This window comes from Citrus sinensis, chromosome 8 (genome assembly GCF_022201045.2).
Source record: "Citrus sinensis cultivar Valencia sweet orange chromosome 8, DVS_A1.0, whole genome shotgun sequence".
NCBI lineage: Eukaryota > Viridiplantae > Streptophyta > Magnoliopsida > Sapindales > Rutaceae > Citrus > Citrus sinensis.
This window is the reverse complement of record NC_068563.1, coordinates 27,199,573-27,221,385: the sequence shown is the minus strand read 5'-3', so window position 1 is coordinate 27,221,385 and position 21,813 is coordinate 27,199,573. Positions and strand designations below refer to the sequence as shown.

The window sequence follows — 21,813 nt, the reverse complement described above, 5'->3', positions numbered from 1 at the left end:
AACATAATTAAGCAAAATATTAAAAACACACCTAAAAAACAAGATTACAAAGATTAAGAGAAATTGAGAAGAAGAGAGATGTAGAGAGATGATTAAAAACATAAAAATGAGACTCTATTTATTAAAAATAAATTCATAATCTAGTGTTTTGTGGTCCATCATAAACTTCATGCATGCGCTCCTCACAACCACTAGATCAAGATCCTACGGCTGGTCAAACATCAAAAGTCAATATTACATGTGGCATCTTGTGAAGCGTCCGATTTGGTCAAAGAACGGTTGATATTTGACGGGTTAATTGGTGGATCAGGTCGACCCGAATGCAAAGATTCGGATCTTACAACTTACTTCACCAACCATTGCCACGTGGCACAATCGTGACCATTGAATAATGAACGATTGAGATTTAGTCAAAATTGCCAGCTATCCCATGCACTTATATTTATTGTAAGCTCGTTTTCTCATCTAATCAGTGATCGGTCAACAAAAAAGTCAACTTTTTTTAAACAAGCCTAATTTTAAGCCGATCTTGACTCATCTTAAAGTTTTCGGACCTCCGAAATCCAAATTTGACATCCATTTATCTGTTTGGAGTATCGAATTACGTAAAATTAATATTTTACCTAATAAACACATAAAAATACATAAAATTAGATATATTTAAAACATAATTAATAATCCCTAATATATTGCATACAGATGAATATAAATTATGACATAAGCACAAAATAATATTATTATCGCTTAATAATTAAACAATTTTTAATAGTAATCAATTTCCTTATGGTGCATTTAAGATTGAAGTTTGATAATTGTATCTTAATAGGTGCAGTACTATAGTGTTTAATAAACACTAGATGCTGTAACTTGAAAGTTATGTTGAAATAATTTTTCACTTGTATCATAAAAAATCTATTATATCTTTAATAATTTTGTCAAAATTATTATTTAAATTTTATATTTATTATAAATTATTAACTTTTATTTTATAGTTACAGTTTTTTTCTACAGCAATTGTTGATGTCTTAATCTCAAACATGACCTTATATTATGTTGATGCCAAAATTTGATTTGCTTGGAAAAAAAAAATCATAAGATGATGTCTATGATCATGCTAACCGCAATCTCAGCCTAATTATGAAAGATTGAAAACAAAAATATTTACGGGAAGTTTAAACTTTGGGCTTAGATTGTCAAGCAAAAAGGAAAAAAAATAAACTTTGGATTGATAATATTATATCTTTGGATAAAACATTATATCTATAATCTATTTTAATCACATATATAGTTATCGTATTTTAAAAGAAATCCTTATTTCCAGATCACTTGTAGCATAGAGGAGCTTATGCAACGTGACAGGCATATTGTTATCGTATAGGGAAACAAACTTTACAGCTGATTTTCTTGCCAATCATGCTCTTACTCTTCTTATTGGGGTCCATGTTTTCAACTCGCCTCCTCCAAGCCTAGATTTTTGGTTGCGATATGATGGTTTTGGGATTGCGATCCCTTATTTTGTTAGGCTCTAGCCTTTGTTAGGCCTCATTTTTGTATCAAAAGAGACAAAAAAAAAAGCAACATTTTCTTTTCACTCAAATATTTTTATCCAACAATTTTTTAATAGTAAAAAAACTGAGAGTGGGGGGCAACAAAAGTAATCACCACTAGACTTGAGACCCTTTTGGTAAGATTAGACTAAAGCTACGTTTGGTACTATTTTTAATATAGAGTTTATTTAAATAGAGTTTTTATTAGTAAAATTTTTATAAATAGAGTTTTTACTAAAAAAAAAATTAGTTGTTTTGTTGTCAATAAGACCTTTAATTAAAAATTTATGAAATTATTTTAATAGGCAAGTTTTTTAAAGTTATGCTATAAAAAAAATAAAATAAGATTGTCAAATAAATAGATGATATTTTAAATATTTTAACATTTTAAAAAAACTTTTCAACATCTACTTCTAAAAACTCAAAATTTGAGCTTTTACTAGTAGAGGTAAAATAACTTATTTAAGATTCAAAACCTCTATTAGAAAAACAATCAAGCAGCAACAAAAATTATTATAAGAGTTTATGAGATTAAATAATCATTTATAACAATTAAATAAGCCATACTAAATAGGCATTAATACAAAAAGTAAAATCGTAAGTGTAAAGGACACGTTTGTAAAGACCAAAATGGACAATAGCTTACTAGGATAATAGCTTGCTAGTATGATCCGGATCACTACACAAACATTTATAAGTCAAAAAAATCTATCGTAGAAATAAAATAGTCTTTGAATAAAAAACAATAAAGTTATCATAGAAACTTCAAAAGTGTTATTAAATATCTTCTTTATTTTTTACTTTTTTCCAACGACTTTTTAGATTTATTATAAATCGGTTTTAAGTTTCAAAAATTAATGTCAAAACATTAAAAAAAAATGTTCTTGAAAAGTTGATTTTAACATTTCAACATTAATCTCAGTCAGGCCTAGGTCTTCTCTTCAATTAATCATGGTTTTATAAGATCAAATATATTAGTTATCTTATTATATTTTAAAACATCCGTACATGTTATATGATACTTTCTTTAGATTTCACTTTGCAATTAGCAAATGCATTTCTGAAATATATATGTATATGTATGTATGTATGTATGTATGTATGTGTAATAAATCCACACACCCAATAAAGATGTGATAATTATTTTAACCAATATAAAATCTAAAATAAGTGCTATACTATTTATAAATTGCTTTCATTTTTTTCATTTTTTTTTTTTTTGGGGTTGGGGGGTGGTTTGTTTTTTATTTTGAATTTTATGGCGAAGGCTACTGTGAAGTATGGTGTTACCACCTCTATCTAGTTTGTGTAAGATAAAATTAGCACAGACAGCACCAAGCTTTCATAGCTCAGTTGGTTAGAGCACCCGTTTAGTAAGCGGGAGGTCTTGAGTTCGACTCTCAATGAAAGCAATTTTATCATACGAAATTTCTCTGGAACTGAAGGTTTTTTAAACATATACTGATTGATATACATACAAAGAAAAAGAGGACAAATGGTAATTTCTTTACACATATATTTTATTGCCACAACGTTCATGATTGAAAAACAACAAGTAGAAAAGATCCAATACAGTAACTCTATTTTAACTCTTCAACGGCCACGAGTAGCCGGCCGGCAACTGATGATATATCGAATTTCTCGATGTCTTTTTCTGTTACCATACTGTTATAGCATCATCAATGACAGCAGTGAAAGCGACGGTATCATCTCTGTAATCTCTTATACTTACAAAGCTCAGTGAAGACTTTGCTATGTGCTAGTTTCATTAATTTTATGTTATCTAACATGGTTTACATCTTGTTAATCATTTTCTGGGCAAGCATTAGTTCAAGCTCAGGTCAGCAATATTATGACTACTCGGATTGCTCTTTAGATCCTGATAGCTACCCCGGTTCAAGATACACCTGCAATTCCTCTCAGAAGTCATGCCTCACATTCTTAGTCTACAGAGCTAACCAGCAATTTCAGACTCTATCAAATGTCACGGACTTGTTCCAGGTGAATCCCGATGAGTCCAATGAGGTGCTTCGCTTGAACAACCTTACTTCTCCTTCAAAGATGCTCCCACCAGGGAGAGAAGTTCTTATCCCCATTAATTGTTCTTGCTCAGGCCAGTTTTTTCAGGTAAATTTTAGCTATGCATTCTCTGGAAGCACAACTTACTCGGATATTGCTTGTTCAGTTTTTGAAAGTCTACTAAAATCGCGCACACTTCGTGAGGAAAACCAGCTTCAAGAAAATGACCTCAAGGCTGGTTCCAAGCTTCATGTGCCTTTAAAATGTGCTTGCCCCGATGATTTCTCAAGCAGTAAAGGAGTGAAGTACCTTGTGACATACCCTTTTGTAGAAGGCGATACTCTGGACTTATTGAGGATGAAATTCGGGATCTCCCTTGAAGATTTATGTGCTGCCAATCTTTTAGCCCCTAATCCTACTGTTTATCCAAACACAACTTTTCTAATTCCGCTGAAGAAGTATCCGATTATGAATCTCCAAATCACAGATTCACAACCTCCTAGTCCTGGTTTTCTTCCTACGATTGATATTGAGACAACGGGCCAATCAAAGTTAAGGACTTTGTACGTTGTAGGATCAGCTGTTGGTTTCTGTTTGGTACTTGTAGCATTGCTTGTTTGTGGATTATATGTGAAGGCCTTGCGCAAATGGAAGGTTGAGAGGTTGCTGTCATTCAATGCTAGAAGCTCATGTTCAATAGCTAGCCCCCGATCTGCTCAAACTGCTAGAAGCTCTACAAATTCATGTTTGTCTCCGGATCTCCTGGTCGGAGTAACATACTCTTTGTGCAATTACAGCATTGATGAGCTGAAGAGAGCAACAAAGGGTTTCAGTGAAGATGCCAGGATCGGAGACCAGGCCTACAAGGGCATGATTGATAATGTTCAAGTGATGATCAAGCAGATGAGATTTGAAGATACTCGCCAGGTAGTCGATGTACATTCCAAGATCAATCACATAAACATTGTGAGCTTGCACGGTTTTTGTTATGGAGAGAATGTCACTCCTTGGCCATACATTGTTCTTGAACTTCCTAGCAACGGCTGCTTACGGGACTGCTTGTTTAATCAATCTAATTATCTTCGTTGGCATAAACGTACGCAAATAGCTTTCGATGTGGCAACAGGCCTTCACTATCTGCATCATTGTATTTTCCCCACCTATGCTCACTTGAGTGTAAACAGTAGAAACATTTTTCTTACCACAAGCTGGAGAGCAAAGCTTGGAAATGTTAGACCCTTGAAACGAAACAGCAGCATATCGTCAAGTGTCAAGGGTTGGATTGCGCCAGAATACTTGCTCCATGGCTCAGTTTCAGAAAAGGTAGACATATTCGCATTTGGGGTTGTTTTGCTTGAGCTCCTGTCGGCAAGAGAGGACATGGATGGAAGATTGTTCAAGGATTCCACTGGATTTTTAGGGGGAGCAAGTGAAGGGGGTTGTTTCGAACGACTGAGGAGTTTCATGGATCCTGCGCTTAAGCAAGATTACCCTCTTGCAGAGGCTTTGTGTTTAGCTGTTCTAGCAAAGGCTTGCGTTGAAGATGACCCTCTGCACAGGCCATCCATGGATGATATCATGAAAGTTCTTGCCAGAATGGTATGATTCAATTGCAAGACAATTGCGACATTTCACTTATTATTATTGTCAAAATACTGAAGTAAGAATGTATGCTTTACGTAGTATTGACTATTGAATGTAGTACCAGAAGACTAAAGTTGCAAATATAACTTAGCCATTAGTGAATTTTGGTTTCAAACACCAAATTAGTATTTAGATTCCATTTGTATTCTCACTGAATCTGGCATTTTATAAATAAACACTTTGCTCTCAGAACCAGTAAAGACCTGGCTGATAGTGTTTATGTGACACAAAAATGACCATTAATTTTGGCCGCTTGCTAATGTCTTGGGGTTTAAAAGAATATATTAGTTACATCTGTGACAATAAATTTATGCTATTAGGTCATTGACGGAAAGCGAAGCTTATCATATTCTCTACTATTATTTTTACCACCGATAATCAAAATTATACAAATGCTCAATTAATTCCTGTAACTTGAATTAATTACTTAGTTAGGCCTTAATTACCTAGTCAGGCCTTGTACTTTAAAAATTATTCAAAATGTTCTTATTTCTAATAAGATATGCTTAATTATTCTTTATTTTTCACTTATTGCATAGAGATATTAATTTACCCTCGAAAATTTACATCTTTACTTGTAACAACTATGAAAATAATGATATAAAGCCTAACTGGGTGATTAAAGACTAAAACAGTGTGCCAAAAAAAAAATCAGATATAATTTCATTTGAGCATATTATACATATTATCGTAACAATGGCAAATATATTTATCTTCCAAACTGCCAGTGATAAATAGGATCAAGAATCGGTCCAAATTTTCACTAAAATTGGACTTATTCATTAATAAGATCATGTCCTCAACAATAAATCTCTACATACAATAGCCAACAAATGAAATTAAAAACGAACGGAAGCAGTACCAAAAATCCAGCTATTAATACTTTGCTACATCATGTGACTGAAAAATACATAACAGGACACTATATTGACTATAAATTAAATCTCCGTATACTAATAATCATTATTAATAATATAACCCAATTCAAGGATTTTGATTCTCATCGTCTGGTCTGTAAGATTTCACTATACGCAAATTTATTGGTTGTTGTGGTCTTGCATTAGTATCCGACTCCTGCAAAAATTATTAACGCACCAAAAATTTCGTGTTAATACTGTAACTATAGGCTTCTTAAATCATATTAGAAATAAAAAAATAACTTGAACTATAAATAAAGTTACGACTTACATCGTGCACCGCTACTCGAAGTGATCTCACTTGTTCTCTTGTTACAGTTCTCACCTGATAATTAATCATACCAGTAAATTATAATTAAGAACCTTAATATTAATTAACAACGAAATTTTTAAATGATCTGAATAAATTAATATCAATGATTGAAAGTAGAAAATTAAGATAACCTTTCTAACAATGGTCCAAAGTACATTTTCTGTGCAAGGAGGAATAGTAAGAGAACCAATATATCTGTAATATTTCCTGCTGCCTATCTTTATGCCCCTTGGATCGATCACCCCCACCACTGTTTCTCTTTCATTTGAACCAGCAACTTGTGTTAAATGATCTGATATCTGATAAATAAATAATTAATTAGTTAATTACTGGGCATGGGAAAATGAGAAAAAGTGAAAAGAAAGAGAAATTAATAGCTTTCTGAATATGGCAAGAGGTGTACGGCTCGAATATTGCTCACATAAATAAAGAGAAAATTTATCTTCCGATCATGTTAGGTTAAAAATAATTACCGATTCCAAGAAAGAATCAGGTCTTCCAATCTTGTACACGATCCCTACAACTGCAATCTTTCCATCTTGGCTCACATGGACCATGTGTGCCTCCAGAGCAAATCTGCATGCAGTCATATTTGAAACATGCATAAAAAGAGAATTAGCAGCAATCCCATTTTACTGTATCACTAATTGCTGTTTAATTTGTTGTATATTCATAATTAGGACCCAAAAATAAACAAAAGTAGTACCTCTGGCCATTGATAGTGTGCTCAGAAGGAGAGTGCCAGTGACACTGCTGTAGTACGTACTCGGTTCCATTTATCCTAAGAGTTCCTGCGCCACCTTCCCATTGTAACTGCATAAACAGATAATCCAAAGAGCTATAAAGTACGGTTTATTAACAAATGAATCACCGGCAGGATCTAAATTCGGGTGGTCAGTAAAAAAAAAAAAATTTGAAAATCACTCGACGAAGCCGAGGGGTTTAATTTCTTCTTCCTTATTTATCTAATTAACTCATTTAAATTACCATCATATCATGGCCCCTATTCTTGAGAGTGGCGTTAGAGGGCTTGTAACTTCTTTTAAGCCTTCCGAGATGGGAAACCACTTGAACTCTTTCATTCAAAAGATCAATTGGAGACTGCATTCTTCCATTTTTACACGCACTCCATTCGCTGTGAAGCTGTCCCCATTTTGATGGCCCATTCTCTCCTCCTTCTTCATAATTGAACTCTATCTCATCATCTGCGAGATTACCATAAAATCATTCGTAAATAAACCATGCATGCATTAGATTATTACTAAAAATATCAATAGCGGGAGCAACAGGTAGCTACTGCAGCATGCTTTGTTTTGTTTTATGAATCAAGAAATACATTTTGACGGAGGAAATTATCAAAAATGTTTTTTTCGAGAAAGAAGTGAAAAAATTGAAAAAAATGCTTCCAAATTTTTCTCAGTTTGGCAATTCTTACCAACTTCTTGAGATATCGCTGTGCCAGAAAGCAAAAGAAGAACAACAAAGAAACAACAGAACAAGACCTGGATTGCTATTTTCTCCATCGATCTGTTTCTGTTTTTAAAGCTTTTCAAGACTTGGCTAATTAGCTCAATTATTTAGCTGCTTATATAGCCAGCCTTCATTTGTTGTACGATTCCTCTTTACTTTAATTGACAATAATTTTCTGAATAATTCGTCTCAAGAATAAACATTACATCTAGTTTGAATCATTTTCTATTCAATTATTATTTTTTTTCTGGTCGCACAATCCATATTAAACTAGCACATATTAGAAGAACTTGTTTATGTTGGTGTGCTTTTTTTTTCCTCTCTTTCTTTCTTGCTTCCAAAACTAGAATATGTCCTAATTCCACTCGAGTGACGTCTTTGATGGATTGAATAGAGCAACATAAAAGGTTAATTTTGCATTTCTTTTTTTTTGGCTAGTGGATGGACCATCAAGTTAATTAATTATTTCCTCCCTAGGAGTTGAATTAATGTAGAATCGGCCAACTTGTTTGTACATGTACAACATATATATAGAACTATGAAATTAATCAATTCAAGATTATGATAGATATTTAGTAAACGTAAATTTTAAAATAAATTGACTTTTTAAAGTATGAATAAACTGATGTTAAACTATAGAAATTCGATATAATAACTTTACTATATAATGATAATAGTCATCAGTCAAGAAAGCTGGGCGGCACCCAAAAAATATAATGTTAAGGAAAGATTATGCTTTGTTATGAAATTTTAGCCCATATGTATTATAAGATCGAATTATTAGTACTATTATTTTTTGTTATAGCCATATCAAGTTTGTTGTATTTCAGATTCGCCCCTCAAATGTCAATTCCAGGTTTCTCCCATCTGATCAGTTCGGTTTTGGTATCAGTTCATGGCTAAAAAATAGCCTATAAATCGACTGAAATTTGAGAAAAGCTTAAAATCGAACTGGATAGACTAAAAACAAGCCAATCAGTTCGAGATTTGATAGATGTGGCATCTGCTTGTCATTTGTAAATATATACATTTTTGTTGTAAAATTAGATAGAATCTCAATTGGTCATAGCTTTGTTCACAAGAAAAAAGGAGAGGGCAGATGTCAAATTAATTTTTTAGTCCATATTTTTATAATAAATGTGATGCATAATTTAGTTATAATAATTCAACAAAGGAAGGTCACAGGAAATCAGCCACCTCTTGCATAGGAATAGAGAGGAATGAATATATTTAATGGGCCTATAATTTTGGGACTATTTAACAAGTCAATGATTATTCATATGCAAGTCTCTTTCACCAACTTTGGTGCGGATATTAAAATAACCAGAGAGGAAGATATGTTAAAAGGGTCTTGGTAAGGTACACTTAATATTAACTTACGGCCTATGAAAGTAAGGTAATTCAATTTATGGCCCTTCAGTTATTCATTTTGCACGAATTATTTTGAGATCTAACGAATAAAATTGGGAGAATATAAATTATATCAAATGTGACTTAGGGATTGCATATGTTAAAGAATATATGATAAACTTGTTATGAATCATTCGATGGGGTATATGAATGAATATGAACAGTTCTTTGGGATTACATAATATTAAGCTGAGTCATCTATATATTAGCTATTTAGCTTCTCAATTAATTTTTTGAATAAAGATTTTGATTAGAATATAAATAGATTATAAATACCATGTCAACAAATCAATCAATATTTAGTATGTTATTTTTATTAACAATACCAGACACTATATTGTTAATGCATGACAGATTCAACCCTCCTTAAAAAAAACTGGAGTTATAAGAAGGAATGCAATATAATATTCTATCAACAAAAACTTTATATATAGATAGATACATAGAGAAGGAAATAGTCTTTCTTTAGTGCAAGTGCCCTCATTTAACAGACTTAGTTTTTTCATGCAAATGCAGCTTAATAGACTTAGTTTTTAACATGATTTTATAGTATATTAAAAATTAACTCTATTAAGCAACATAGCTAAACAACGTGTCCACATTAAAAATAAAAAAGAGTGCCTTACCCAAATTTAGAAACAACTTATTTTTAGTGTTGGAGAAAACAAATATGTAAAAATTTGTGAATAATTGAAATATCTAATTATTTAAAAAAATGATCTGTTACTTTCATTAAAATCATGCAAAATTCAACAAAGCAGATGACGTGTCGTTAGACTAATAAATAAGTGAACATCTTGTCATCTGCGCAGTAATTGAGAAACTTGTATGCCATTTCCGTTCGAAATTCAAATGACAAAGCATATTGTTTATGCAAGTCATTTAGATAAATAAGGAGGACGATAGGTCAGTCGCGCCTTTCTTGCATGCATGGTGTGCAATTTGGTTGTAGTATGGAATACGATGGGTCATCTTGTACCTGCTGGCCATTTAAATTTTAAAATATTGTGTGTAATGCCATTAAAAATAAGCGACTTGTCATGTCTAAAGTAAAATTTCACAATGATCATTTGTTCAAAATAGAAAAATAGAAAAGTGAATGGTCTTTTCTTTCATTTTCTTACTTTTTTTTAAGTACAAGTTTTTTTTTTAAGAATGTGAAAAAAGAAAAATGCATTTAAGGACAAATGAACTACCTTTTTATTTTCTTTTGGCTTAGCTAATGGTCCTTCAATTTGCTAATTTTAATTTTGTAAATGGTCTCTCTATCCACAATTATTAATACTATGGAAAAAAATTAAATATTTCAAATAAAATATATTACATATAATATGTACCATTTTGTAAATAAAGTGTGAGTATATACACATACTTAAGCATTATTTTCAATTTTTTTTTGGGTAATTTTTCCCAAATTTAGAAATAACTTATTTTTAGTGTTGGAGAAAACAAACATGTAAAAATATATGAATAATTAAACTTAATTATTAAAAATAATAAACAATCTATTACTTTCATTAAAATCATATAGAATTCAATAGAACAAATGATGTGTCGCTAGGCAACTAAATAAGCAAACGTCTTGGTGTCCATGAGATGATGAAGAAACCTGCGTGTCATTTTTGCTCAAAATTCAAATGACAAAAGCATAAACAATATGCACTAGTACATACTATTTTAGGGTTGGCAGAAAAGCTCGGGCCGGCCCAGGCCCGCGGGCTTTAAGCCCGGCCCGTGGCTTGAAAGTATGGGTAAGGGCTCATAATTAATAAAGCCCATAACATATGGGCTCAGTCAAGGGCCTAAATGAAAAGTCCGGGCTTAAGCCTGGGCTTTATAATAAATAATATAATATATATATATTATATATTATGGATAAGAGCTTTATATATATATATATGTATATAGTTCAGGTACCCCATACCCCATATTAGGTATGGGGTACCTAATCCATTTTAATGCTTTATTAAGAGGTTTATAATTAATAACCAGTCTTGGTGTTCCTCTTTCAATTTCAGAATTTTTATTCATATAAAAAGCAGCATAAGACCACGGGAATCTAGATTTCACTATGAGTCCTTTAGACTCTAAATCTTTAATCTCATCTTTACAATGTTGTTCAAAATCCATGTTCATTTGAATTGGACGAGCTTTAGTGGGAATTTATTTTTCATCAAAAGAATTTTCATAAGGTAAATCTACCAAGTGTTGTTTTCTATTCCAAAAAACAGATGGTAGATCAGCACAGATTTCCTTTTCAATGAGAGCTTTGAAATCAGAAATTTTCTTTTGTATGAAATCATTTTGTAATTGGCTTTCGATTCTTTGTAAACTTAAATCATTTTGTAAAAACATTAAATCATTTTGTCTTGATCTGAGAAGATGGTTGATTTGATTTTGATAAACAGAACAAGCTTTAACAATATTCAAATTCCTTGTTTTTGGTTTTTCAATAAATAGGAAAATAAATTTTTTATTTTTTGCTTTGAAAGATATACTATCATAATTGACCGTATATGGAGTAATAAGATTTATAAAAGGGGTTCCTAAAATGACAGCATAGTGTATGTCATTTGTAAGAACAAAAGAAGTTCTAAATTCAAAACCGTTGTTATGAATTGAAGCTTCAACTTTAGAATTTACTTTAAGTTTTGAATTGTTGGCGGCAGAAAGCATTTCTTTTGTTTTCTCGTGAAATCTTTTGGGGACAATGTCCTCTCTTATGCAATTCAAATCGGCACCAGTGTCAAAAAGGGCAATGGCGTCAATTGCAAAATCATTAAAAAAAATTAGGGTAATTTTAATTAAATATTTTCTCGTAGTGATTTGCTTTAAAACACTCAGAGTACAGACTCAATGTTGTTTGAGATGTAGGAAACTTAGTGAATTCCAAAGCTATAAAACCTCTTTTTTTACCAGACTCTTCTTAAGATATGATGCAAATCATATAACTTGGAAGGAGAAATTCCTTGCAGGTTTATCAACCCTCTTAGGAGAAAATGTTAGAAATTCCATTAAAGCCCTTTATGATAATCGCATTCCTTATGACGAACTTACTTATGGTGAGTTAGTCAGTTTCGTCAATAAAGAAGGTTTAAAGATCTGTCAAGATTTGAAATTACAGAAACGACTTAAATGGGAGCTTAGAAAGTCTAAGCAAGAACTAGGCAGTTTCTGTAAACAGTTCAATTATGACCCCTTTAAAACTTCCACTTCGAAGGACTGTAATGGTGAGTGTTCTTCCAGACCTCATAGGAAACATTACAAATTCAAAAGCCATAGGAAGCCATTCCAGAAATTTAGAGAAACGTTTTATAAGAAACCCTCGAGGCCTTATAAAAGACCCAATTTCTCTAAAAAGAAAGAGTTCAAAGCCAAACCAAAAATTCCTTTTAACTACAAAGAAGCCATATGCCATAAATGTGGTATAAAATGTCATACTGCAAAATATTACAAAATGAACAGAAAGCTCCAGGAGCTTGGCCTTGATGAAGAAATCCTTTCCAAAGTTGCCCCTCTGCTTATAGACTTGAATTAAACCAATGTGAATATAATTAAAATTCTTTTCTCTTAATTTCTTTAAAGACTTTTATGAAAACAGATGAATTGTTTCAAATGGCTCAGAAAAGGTTATATCACGTTCTTCGGTTTTTATAATATAATCATTCTTTAGGAAATCAAGCTTTTTTGTTTTGTAAATCTTTTCTTTAGAAATTTTTTGAAGTTCCCAACAATCGATTGCTTTATCAAAGTTCTCAATAATGAATTCTTCTGAACTCACAACATACTTTGAATCGCTAGTCTTCCCGGAAGAAGAGCTAGAAAAAGACGATGCTCTACAAAGTGGAGGATCCATGGGTAAAAACCTATGATCTATATTTGGTCCTGTCAGTATGGCTACAAGTATGGTTTTACTGCCGATCAAGAAACCTTTCTTGAGCTCGTAAATCATATTTCTTATCCAAATATTCAAAAAGAGTATCTTGATAAGCTTTTGAAAACTCTGAATTTTAATAAAGCAGAGACTTCTAAAATTCCAATTGTTAAAAAAAGCTCTTACGATCTTACTGAAATTTTAGACAAAAAGAAAACAAAGAAGATAACCCCCAGTATCCAAGATCTTTAGAAAGAAATTAAAGACATTAAACTTGAGATAAGAGAGCTAAAAGAAAAGCAAAAGAATGACTCTCAAAATATCCAACTTCTTTTACAAAAGCAACTACAAGATAATTCGGATAATGAATCCAATTTTGATAATGATGATAAAAATGATCAAAATGTAGAAAACATTGAGTCTGTACCCAATGATTTTCTATTTGTTTTATAGCTATGGAAGACTCAGAGTCAGAGGACTCTATAAGCAGAGGGGCAACTTTGGAAAGGATTTCTTCATCAAGGCCAAGCTCCTGGAGCTTTCTGTTCATTTTGCAATATTTTGCAGTATGACCTTTTATACCACATTTATGGCATATGGCTTCTTTGTAGTTAAAAATGATTTTTGGTTTGGCTTTGAACTCTTTCTTTTTAGAGAAATTGGGTCTTTTATAAGGCCTCAAGAGTTTCTTATAAAAAGTTTCTCTAAATTTCTGGAATGGCTTCCTATGGCTTTTGAATTTGTAATGTTTCTTATGAGGTCTGGAAGAACACTCACCATTACAGTCCTTGGAAGTGGAAGTTTTAAAGGGGTCATAATTGAACTGTTTACAGAAACTGTCTAGTTCTTGCTTAGACTTTCTAAGCTCCCATTTAAGTCGTTTCTGTAATTTCAAATCTTGACAGATCTTTAAACCTTCTTTATTGACGAAACTGACTAACTCACCATAAGTAAGTTCGTTATAAGGAATGCGATTATCATAAAGGGCTTTAATGGAATTTCTAACCTTTTCTCCTAAGAGGGTTGGTAAACCTGCAATGAATTTCTCCTTCCAAGTTATATGATTTGCATCATCTCTTAAGAAGAGTCTGGTAAAGAAAGAGGTTTTATAGTTTTGGAATTCACTAAGTTTTAAAATAGCTTGCCAACGTGCAAAAATCTGTTTTGATGCAATATTTTGAACATCTTTTTCTAAAATATGTTTTGCAGCCTTGCAATCAATTCTAAGTAAAAATTTTTGATTTAATAAATCACTTTGAAATTTGGAAATGCATAGAACAATGGAAAGAATTTCTTTTTTAATAGTAGAATAGTTTTTCTGGCATTCATTCCAATGTGCAGAAACATATTGAACTGTCTATTCTTTATTATTATCTACTTGCTTTAATATGCCTCCATAACCTAAATCAGATGCATCAGTCTCAACTATTTTAGGTAATGCAGGATTAGCAAAGAATAAACATGGGATGCTTTTAACAGAACTCTTTATAAGTTTAACAACTTTAGTATGCTCATCAGTCCATGCAACATGATTTTTCTTTAACCTGTCATGTAATGGTTTGGACATCCTATTAATGTTAGGACAGAAATCAAGCACATAATTTAAACTTCCTAGAAATCTCTGTAATTGAGTCTTATCTAAGATTTTATCAGGAAACTTGTCTGCAAAGATAAGAGAATGCTCAATGGGGGTAATGGTTCCTTTGGAAATGTTATGACCTAGGAACCTGATCTTCATTTGGAACAAAGAGACTTTAGAACTAGAAATTGCTAGACCAGCTTTTCTAGTAGCAAAGTAAAAAGTCTTTAAATGTTTGAAATGTTGGTCGATGGTTTGGGAAAAAATCAAAACATCATCTATATAAACAATGCAAAACTCAGAATAAGGGTTATAGATGTCATTCATGATTTTTTTAAATTCCGAGGGTGCATATATATATATATATATATATTTAAAAATGTATAATATATTATAAAATTGAAAAAAAATTAAATAAAACAATAAAAAAAATCTGGCAAAGGGAAAGGGCAAAGGTTTTGTCACAAAATGTCAAAATTCCTAAATCGGTAAATCTCTATTAGTTTTTTTTTTTTTATATTAGTGGTTGATTTGTATGTTGTGTACGGTACTTGTATTGTTAGTATTTTTATATTTTGTGTTGGCTAATTATGTATTAGAGAATTATATTTAAGTTTTTAGCCTATTGTAGTATTATGTATTGGATAATTATGTTTTGAAAATTTATAGTTTTATTTTTTAAACAAAAATTTGAAAATTCGTAAAAGCCCGGGCTCGGCCCGAGGCCCGGTCCGCCCAACTTGGATGGGTTTTAAGAGGGCCTGGACTTATTTAACATTATATGGGCCTGGTCCTGGGCTTGGCAAAACCCGGCCCAGGCCCTTAAATTGCCAACCCTATACTATTTATGCATATCGTTTAGATATATAAGGAGCACGACTAGTCAGTTGCTTTATTCTTGCATGCATGGCACGTCATGTGGGTAGTATGGGAAATGACAGGTCATCTGGTACCTGCTAGCCATTTAAGTTTTAAAATATTGCATGTAAAGCCATCAAAGATAGATGAATTGTCATGTCTAAAGTAAAATTTCATAATAGTTATTTGTTCAATATAGAAAAATAGAAAAGCATAGTGAATCATTTTTTTTTCTTTTCTCCCTTTTTTTTTAAGTACAAGTTTCTTTTAAGAACATAAAAAAAGAAAAAAGAAAAATGCAATTTGGGACAAATGGTTACCTTTGGTTTTTTAACGTATAAGTTATGTATGCATTCTTGAACAAATGTCATGTCGTTTGCTTATAATATGAAAAATAACTAGTCATCTTTTGCCTGCTAGCCATTAAAATTTTGATGCATTTTATTTGAAATATTTATTTTTCGTAATATTAATATATGTGGATAGAAAAATCATTTATGAAGTTAAAATTAGCAAGTCAAAAGTTTGTTGTCTAAACTAAAATTTTTAAAAAAAATGTAGCTCATTTGTCCCAAAATGTAATTTTCTTTTTGAAGAAACTATACTTGGAAAAAAAAAATGAAAGCACTAGTCATTGTACTTAAGTTACTTTATCTACAGTCTCTAATGCATTATATTTTATTATGTAGTGTATTTAAATTTATAGTTTTTTAATCTTTTAACTTATCTATTATTTTAATATGGTTATAGATCCCTAATTGAAAAATCCCTCTATTTATTATTCAAAAGTCAGAAAGGGAACTAATACAACCATATGTATCACAATAGACATATGAAACAATCTTAAAACGTTTAAAATACATACAAAACTCAATTTGTATACCATCAAAGTCCTAAGATATGTGACATAAATATGAAAAGGCTTTTTTTCAAATAGATAGTGCAAAATGTTTGTTCAATTTATGATGTAGTCCAACAACCTTTTTTTCAAGCAATGTGAAATTTTGACCCCTAGCTGCATGTAGGAACAGCAATTTTTCAGATTGAGCGTCCGTTGCCTTTCACCTTTATGCAATGCGACAAAAATTGTCATCCAGTTTCAATTGAGCGTCATCAATTTTTCAATACTGTGTTCTTTGTTGATTTGGATGGTATTTACTTTTTACTTTAATACCCACCAATACGTTGCGTTGGAGTCTAGTCAACAGATCTTCAAAGCACAAATCAACAGTCTTCAGGCATGTGAAGAACCAAGAGTCTCCTCAGCTCTAAGCTTTAACGACATGTAAAGAATCGTATTTTTTCTTAAGGGGCCTACTTGTATTTACCATATGCTTCAACTTAATGTTATTAACTCATAATACTATCGTGTCTTCAAATGAAAATAACGATTAATGTTTCTCAGTTTCTGTGGCGTGAATGTTTTGATATTACTTCTTTGCTTAGGTCTACAAAAACTTAAAGAAAAATAAGAACCGATTAGCCAAATGAAATATTAAAGAATATGCCGTACTAGTGTTATTATCATTATATAGTGGGACTGATCGGAGAAAAAAGACTCCGACATAATTTCATTTGAGCACATAATATAACAAGTTTTTATATTCTTTCTTCCCAACTATGAATGAATAATTAGATAAAAACTCGTTCAAGATTTCACTAAAATTGGATATATTCATAAACAGATAATGTCCTCAATAATAAATAAATCTATTCAAATACAATAAACAATAAATAATTAAATCAATAAAATTCTAATAGCCGAAGAAGATCACAAAAGAAAGCTACAATATCAAGGATTTTGATTCTCATCATCTGGTCTGTAAAGTTTTACTGTTCGTAAGTTTATTGGTTGTTGTGGTCTTGCATTAGTACCCGAGTCATCATGCACTGCTACTCGAAGTAATTTAACTTGTTCTCTTGTTACCGTCCTTACCTGATAATAAATTTGATGATGATGAGTTATAATCAATAAACAATTAAATAAGAAAGTTAATATTGACAACAAATTATTTTTTTTTTATGATCGTAATAAATTTAATATTAATGTAGGAAATTGTACCTTTCTAACAATGGTCCAAATTACATTTTCAGTGCAAGGAGGAGTAGTAAGAGAACCAATATATCTGTAATATTTTCTGCTGCCTAGCTTTATGCCCCTTGGATCGATCACCCCCACTACTGTTTCCCTTTCATTTGAACCAGCAATTTGTCTTAAATGATCCGATATCTGATAAATAAATGACACGCATATGAGAATAAAAGATAAAGAAAAATTAATAGGATATTTTGGCACCAGAGCTAGAGCCCCAAGTCGATTATAATTCAGGAAAGACAAAGCTTTCTAAGGAAATGGACTAAACTTCATATAGACCCATATAGATATTTTATTCTTCCCTTGCTTCTTCAAGTGTTTAGTTTCTTCATTTTGGCCCTCATTGACCTAAAACATGATTTTACGACCGACAAGAGGTCCGAGTTTTGCACCCAGTTCATATAAATGGAAAGACAATTTTAATTTCTAACCATGCTATGCTTTAACAAAATAATAATAATAATGTCCGAAATTACCGATGCTAATAGAGAATCAGGTCTTCCAATCTTGTACATGATCCCCACCACTGCAATTTTCCCATCTTGGCTCTCATGAACCATGTGAGCCTCCAAAGCAAATCTGCAATTTTAAAGTAAATAAATAAATAAAGAAGAAAATTAATCTCCCAGTTTAATGTATGATTAGTTGATGCATCGCTAATTGAAGGGGAAAGATGAAAAAAAAAATGCAGTACCTCTCGCCATCGATGGTGTGCTCAGAAGGAGAGTGCCAGTGGCACTGTTTCAGTACATACTCGGTTCCATTTATCAAAAGAGTCCCGGCACCGCCATGCCATTGCAACTGCATCCGCAAATAATTCAAAAACATATAAAAAAATATTAACCAATGAAGCTAGCTAGCCACTGAAAAATAATAATAATATTGAATTTCTTTTTCCTTTTTTTCTTCATTTATTATTACAATTTTATTTTTTAAAATTTCTATTACCATCATATCATGGCCTCTGTTCTTGAGGGTGGCATAAGATGGCTTGTAACTTCTTTTAAGCCTTCCTAAATGGGAAACAACTTGAACTCTTTCATTCAAAAGATCAATGGGAGACTGCATTGTTCCTTTTTTGCAAGCACTCCATTCCTTGTGAAGCTCTCCCCATTTAGATGGCCCACGCTGTCCTTCTTCTTCATAATTGAACTCCTTTTCATCATCTGCACCACGCTTGCATGCATTAGATTAATTAAATACACAAATCACCAAGAGCAAGAATTACTTACCCTAGCTAGGGTTTAACGGAAGAATCTTGAATGCTCTTAGTGTATATGCTTTTATTCTAATCTGATTAGCTGAGAGATACACATGCAATGATTCATCGAGCAAAGAATAAGAAAACATTTTTGGATTTTACAATAACAAATGTCCAGCGTGTTTTGGTTTATTTATGAAACAAGAAATACTGTTTTAACATTAGAAAATGTTCAAGATCTTGATTGATTAAATTATAGAAAACCATATTGCCTATAATAGTTACTTGGCACCTACAAAATGATTAAGAAAGGTTTGTTCAAAAGTTGCATTGTTTGATAGGAATTGTGTGAAAAACAAGTGAGAAAATGTAGAAGTTGCAAATTCTTACCAGCTTCTTGAGACAGTGCTGGGCATGAAAGCAAAAGAAGAACCAAAAAGAAACAACTCAACAAGAGCTGGGTTGCAAGTTTCTCCATTTTCTTTTATTTGCGTTGCTTTCCAATACTTAACACATATGTCGATCAGTTGGCATCCATCTTATCAGCTTCTGTGCTTATATAGCCTCCATTTGCAATATGAATGCACAAAATTCGTCATTATTATATAATCCAAAAGAAATTTCTAAGTAATTCTTTTCAAAACAATACCATGTTTGTCTAGCAAGTTTGAACAGAACAAGAAAGCGGTAAGAAGCCTCTATGTTTACCATCTTATAATTTTCTTGCCACGTAAGCCACATTAAAATAGCATATTTGAGAAGAAAAACTTGTGTCATTTGGTGTTATTTATTTATTTATTCTTCCATTAGTATGTCCTTTCAAATGACTAATGTCTTCGATGACGAATCTACCAGCTGGTTGAATAAAGCAAGTAAGCAACAATAATAGAAGATTAATTTGGCTTTAATCAATTTGTTTGCACTGGGGGGGGGGGGGGTTACTTTCCATCCTATAATAAAAATAAGGTAAATTAAAGAGTTGGTAATTTGAAGGAAATTAGTGTCTAGTCGGCAAACATTATTGATCATTTTAAAATCATAATCAATAGTTAGTGGAAAGTGATTTAAAATTGAATAGACAGATAGCGACTACAAATACAATTTCGACAACAATACATCACAAACCTAATTGATTAAATTCACTATTTTCTAGATCAAAGACAAATTAAAAAAAAAAACCCCCAAATTATTGAAGTATTGATCGATTTGTCTTCTTTAATTCATTTAGGCATTCGAATCATACTAAATCAAAATTATTGATGAATATGCCTTAGTCGATTGGCATTATTAAAGCGAAAAATGTGATAAGTAATACCTACCTTTTGTTTAGGTAAAGAGAAATGGATGGGAGGAGGGTTTGATTTAATTTGTTAATTGTTTTATATGTGGACAAAACCGAAAGATAATACAGGACGTGCGGGGCATACGTAATTAATGATCAAATAATTAACCCACATAGGGCATCATATTAAATAAGTCAAAGATTTTGCACTTTTTTGAAATCTAAACCGTTGACTGTGAGTCAGAAAAATTGAACACGGCAACAGACTGTCAATTCGACTTCCCATGCCAGATCGATATATTGCAATTGTTTTATGAACCGTACGGTGGATTTCTCATGAACCAGATAATTTTGATGTTGGAGGGAAGGTCTGGCTAGAACGTCCAATACGTTGGTAGATGAGAGTCAAGTCTGGCGACGTGCGACATGATTTTATGAGAATTTGAAATTCTTTTGTTCTTTTTTTTTGACTAAATGAGAATTGTAAATTAAGTAACACGAAGGAAAGATTTGACAAATCGACCACACACAGAATTTGGGACGCTCGCAATCTTTTTATTTTTATTTTTTCTAATTACATATTTAGATTACGGCTATTTAATTTGCCTCCTACACGGATATCTTTGCCAAATTTGGAAGCTTCTATATCATTTTTCGAATTTTTTTTTATTAAAAAAAAAGTCATTTGGGCTTTATCCCAATGGTGAACCATTATTCTCAAAGTTAAGAGGGACTATGAGGGTAGTCTTATACTCAACTTCCCTCAATTAAGGAAAAATTATGTGGAATTAATTTTTAAGTCTTTCTTCCTTACAAAATATGAGTGGAGTAGAGACATTATCGTCTGTAAGGGTCATATGTCTGGGCATATATTTCATAGAATTAATGTAATAATGCAAGTCCATAATAATGTAAGTCCCAAGTTATATATCTTATTGTAAATATCAATGTAATGCCTGCTCTAATAGTAGTTGTAAATATCTGTATAATACAGTAATCTGATGTGTAATTAGTATTAAAAAAAAAGGTGAGAAAAGCCCAAATGATCAACACAAAATTTATTAATCAACCCTATTATTGATTGTAGAAAAGATTCTAAACCAAACCTTTATTTAAAGGAAAAAAAAAGTTATTAGAAGGGATATCTAATCAACGTACAATAAATCCTTATTATTATTCTACATTTATGTTCCCCCAAGTCCCCAACTAACAAAAGATATGACAATACAATCTTATTCTTATATTCATAATATTTTTTTAAAGATTGAATAATGATAATTTAGGAGTTATCAAATCGTATTTGAGCTTATTCCAGTTTTTATTTGGTTTTATCTCATTAAACTTATTATTTGAGATTTTATTTCTCATCGACTAAACACCATATTTATCTTCTATTATTAGTTTAATTTCGGGTGATTATAATGCCGTTTGTTTATTTATTTGAAATCTAAATAGATATGAATTAGCCTGAAATCCAAATAGAACTAAATATTGAATCTGAATGATTTTCTTTTTGTCTAAATTACTGAAAACAAATATTAAGTTTTTTTTAACTTAAAAAAATTTAAAAACTAATATTTTACATATGTGTCCTTACAAGTTAT

General features: G+C 31.6%; 3 protein-coding genes and 1 non-coding gene across 4 annotated transcripts; 2 read left to right on the top strand and 2 right to left on the bottom strand.

Annotated features, from left to right (window-relative positions):
* The first annotated feature begins 2,792 nt into the window (after positions 1-2,792).
* LOC102630996 (lysM domain receptor-like kinase 4) lies at positions 2,793-5,423 on the top strand. The gene has a single exon (XM_006488578.3). The coding sequence runs from the start codon at positions 3,324-3,326 to the stop codon at positions 5,169-5,171; it is 1,848 nt and encodes a 615-aa protein (XP_006488641.2). The 5' UTR covers positions 2,793-3,323; the 3' UTR covers positions 5,172-5,423.
* Positions 2,886-2,959, top strand: TRNAT-AGU (transfer RNA threonine (anticodon AGU)). Its single transcript has one exon. It is a non-coding gene; the product is annotated as a tRNA-Thr (tRNA).
* Positions 5,424-6,002: 579 nt separating the features above from the next.
* Positions 6,003-7,984, bottom strand: LOC102630698 (alpha carbonic anhydrase 7-like). The gene is made up of 7 exons (XM_006488577.2): positions 7,876-7,984; positions 7,428-7,645; positions 7,147-7,253; positions 6,914-7,016; positions 6,572-6,739; positions 6,399-6,452; positions 6,003-6,284 (listed from the first exon to the last, which is right to left on the bottom strand). Exons 1-7 carry the CDS (start codon positions 7,961-7,963, stop codon positions 6,195-6,197), a joined length of 828 nt encoding a protein of 275 aa, XP_006488640.1. The 5' UTR covers positions 7,964-7,984; the 3' UTR covers positions 6,003-6,194.
* Positions 7,985-17,263: 9,279 nt separating this feature from the next.
* On the bottom strand, positions 17,264-19,552 carry LOC107178331 (alpha carbonic anhydrase 7-like). Its single transcript, XM_015533296.3, has 6 exons — positions 19,318-19,552; positions 18,675-18,892; positions 18,421-18,527; positions 18,203-18,305; positions 17,694-17,861; positions 17,264-17,567 (listed from the first exon to the last, which is right to left on the bottom strand). The coding sequence occupies exons 1-6, from the start codon at positions 19,403-19,405 to the stop codon at positions 17,424-17,426; spliced, it is 828 nt and encodes a 275-aa protein (XP_015388782.2). The 5' UTR covers positions 19,406-19,552; the 3' UTR covers positions 17,264-17,423.
* Positions 19,553-21,813: the final 2,261 nt, after the last annotated feature.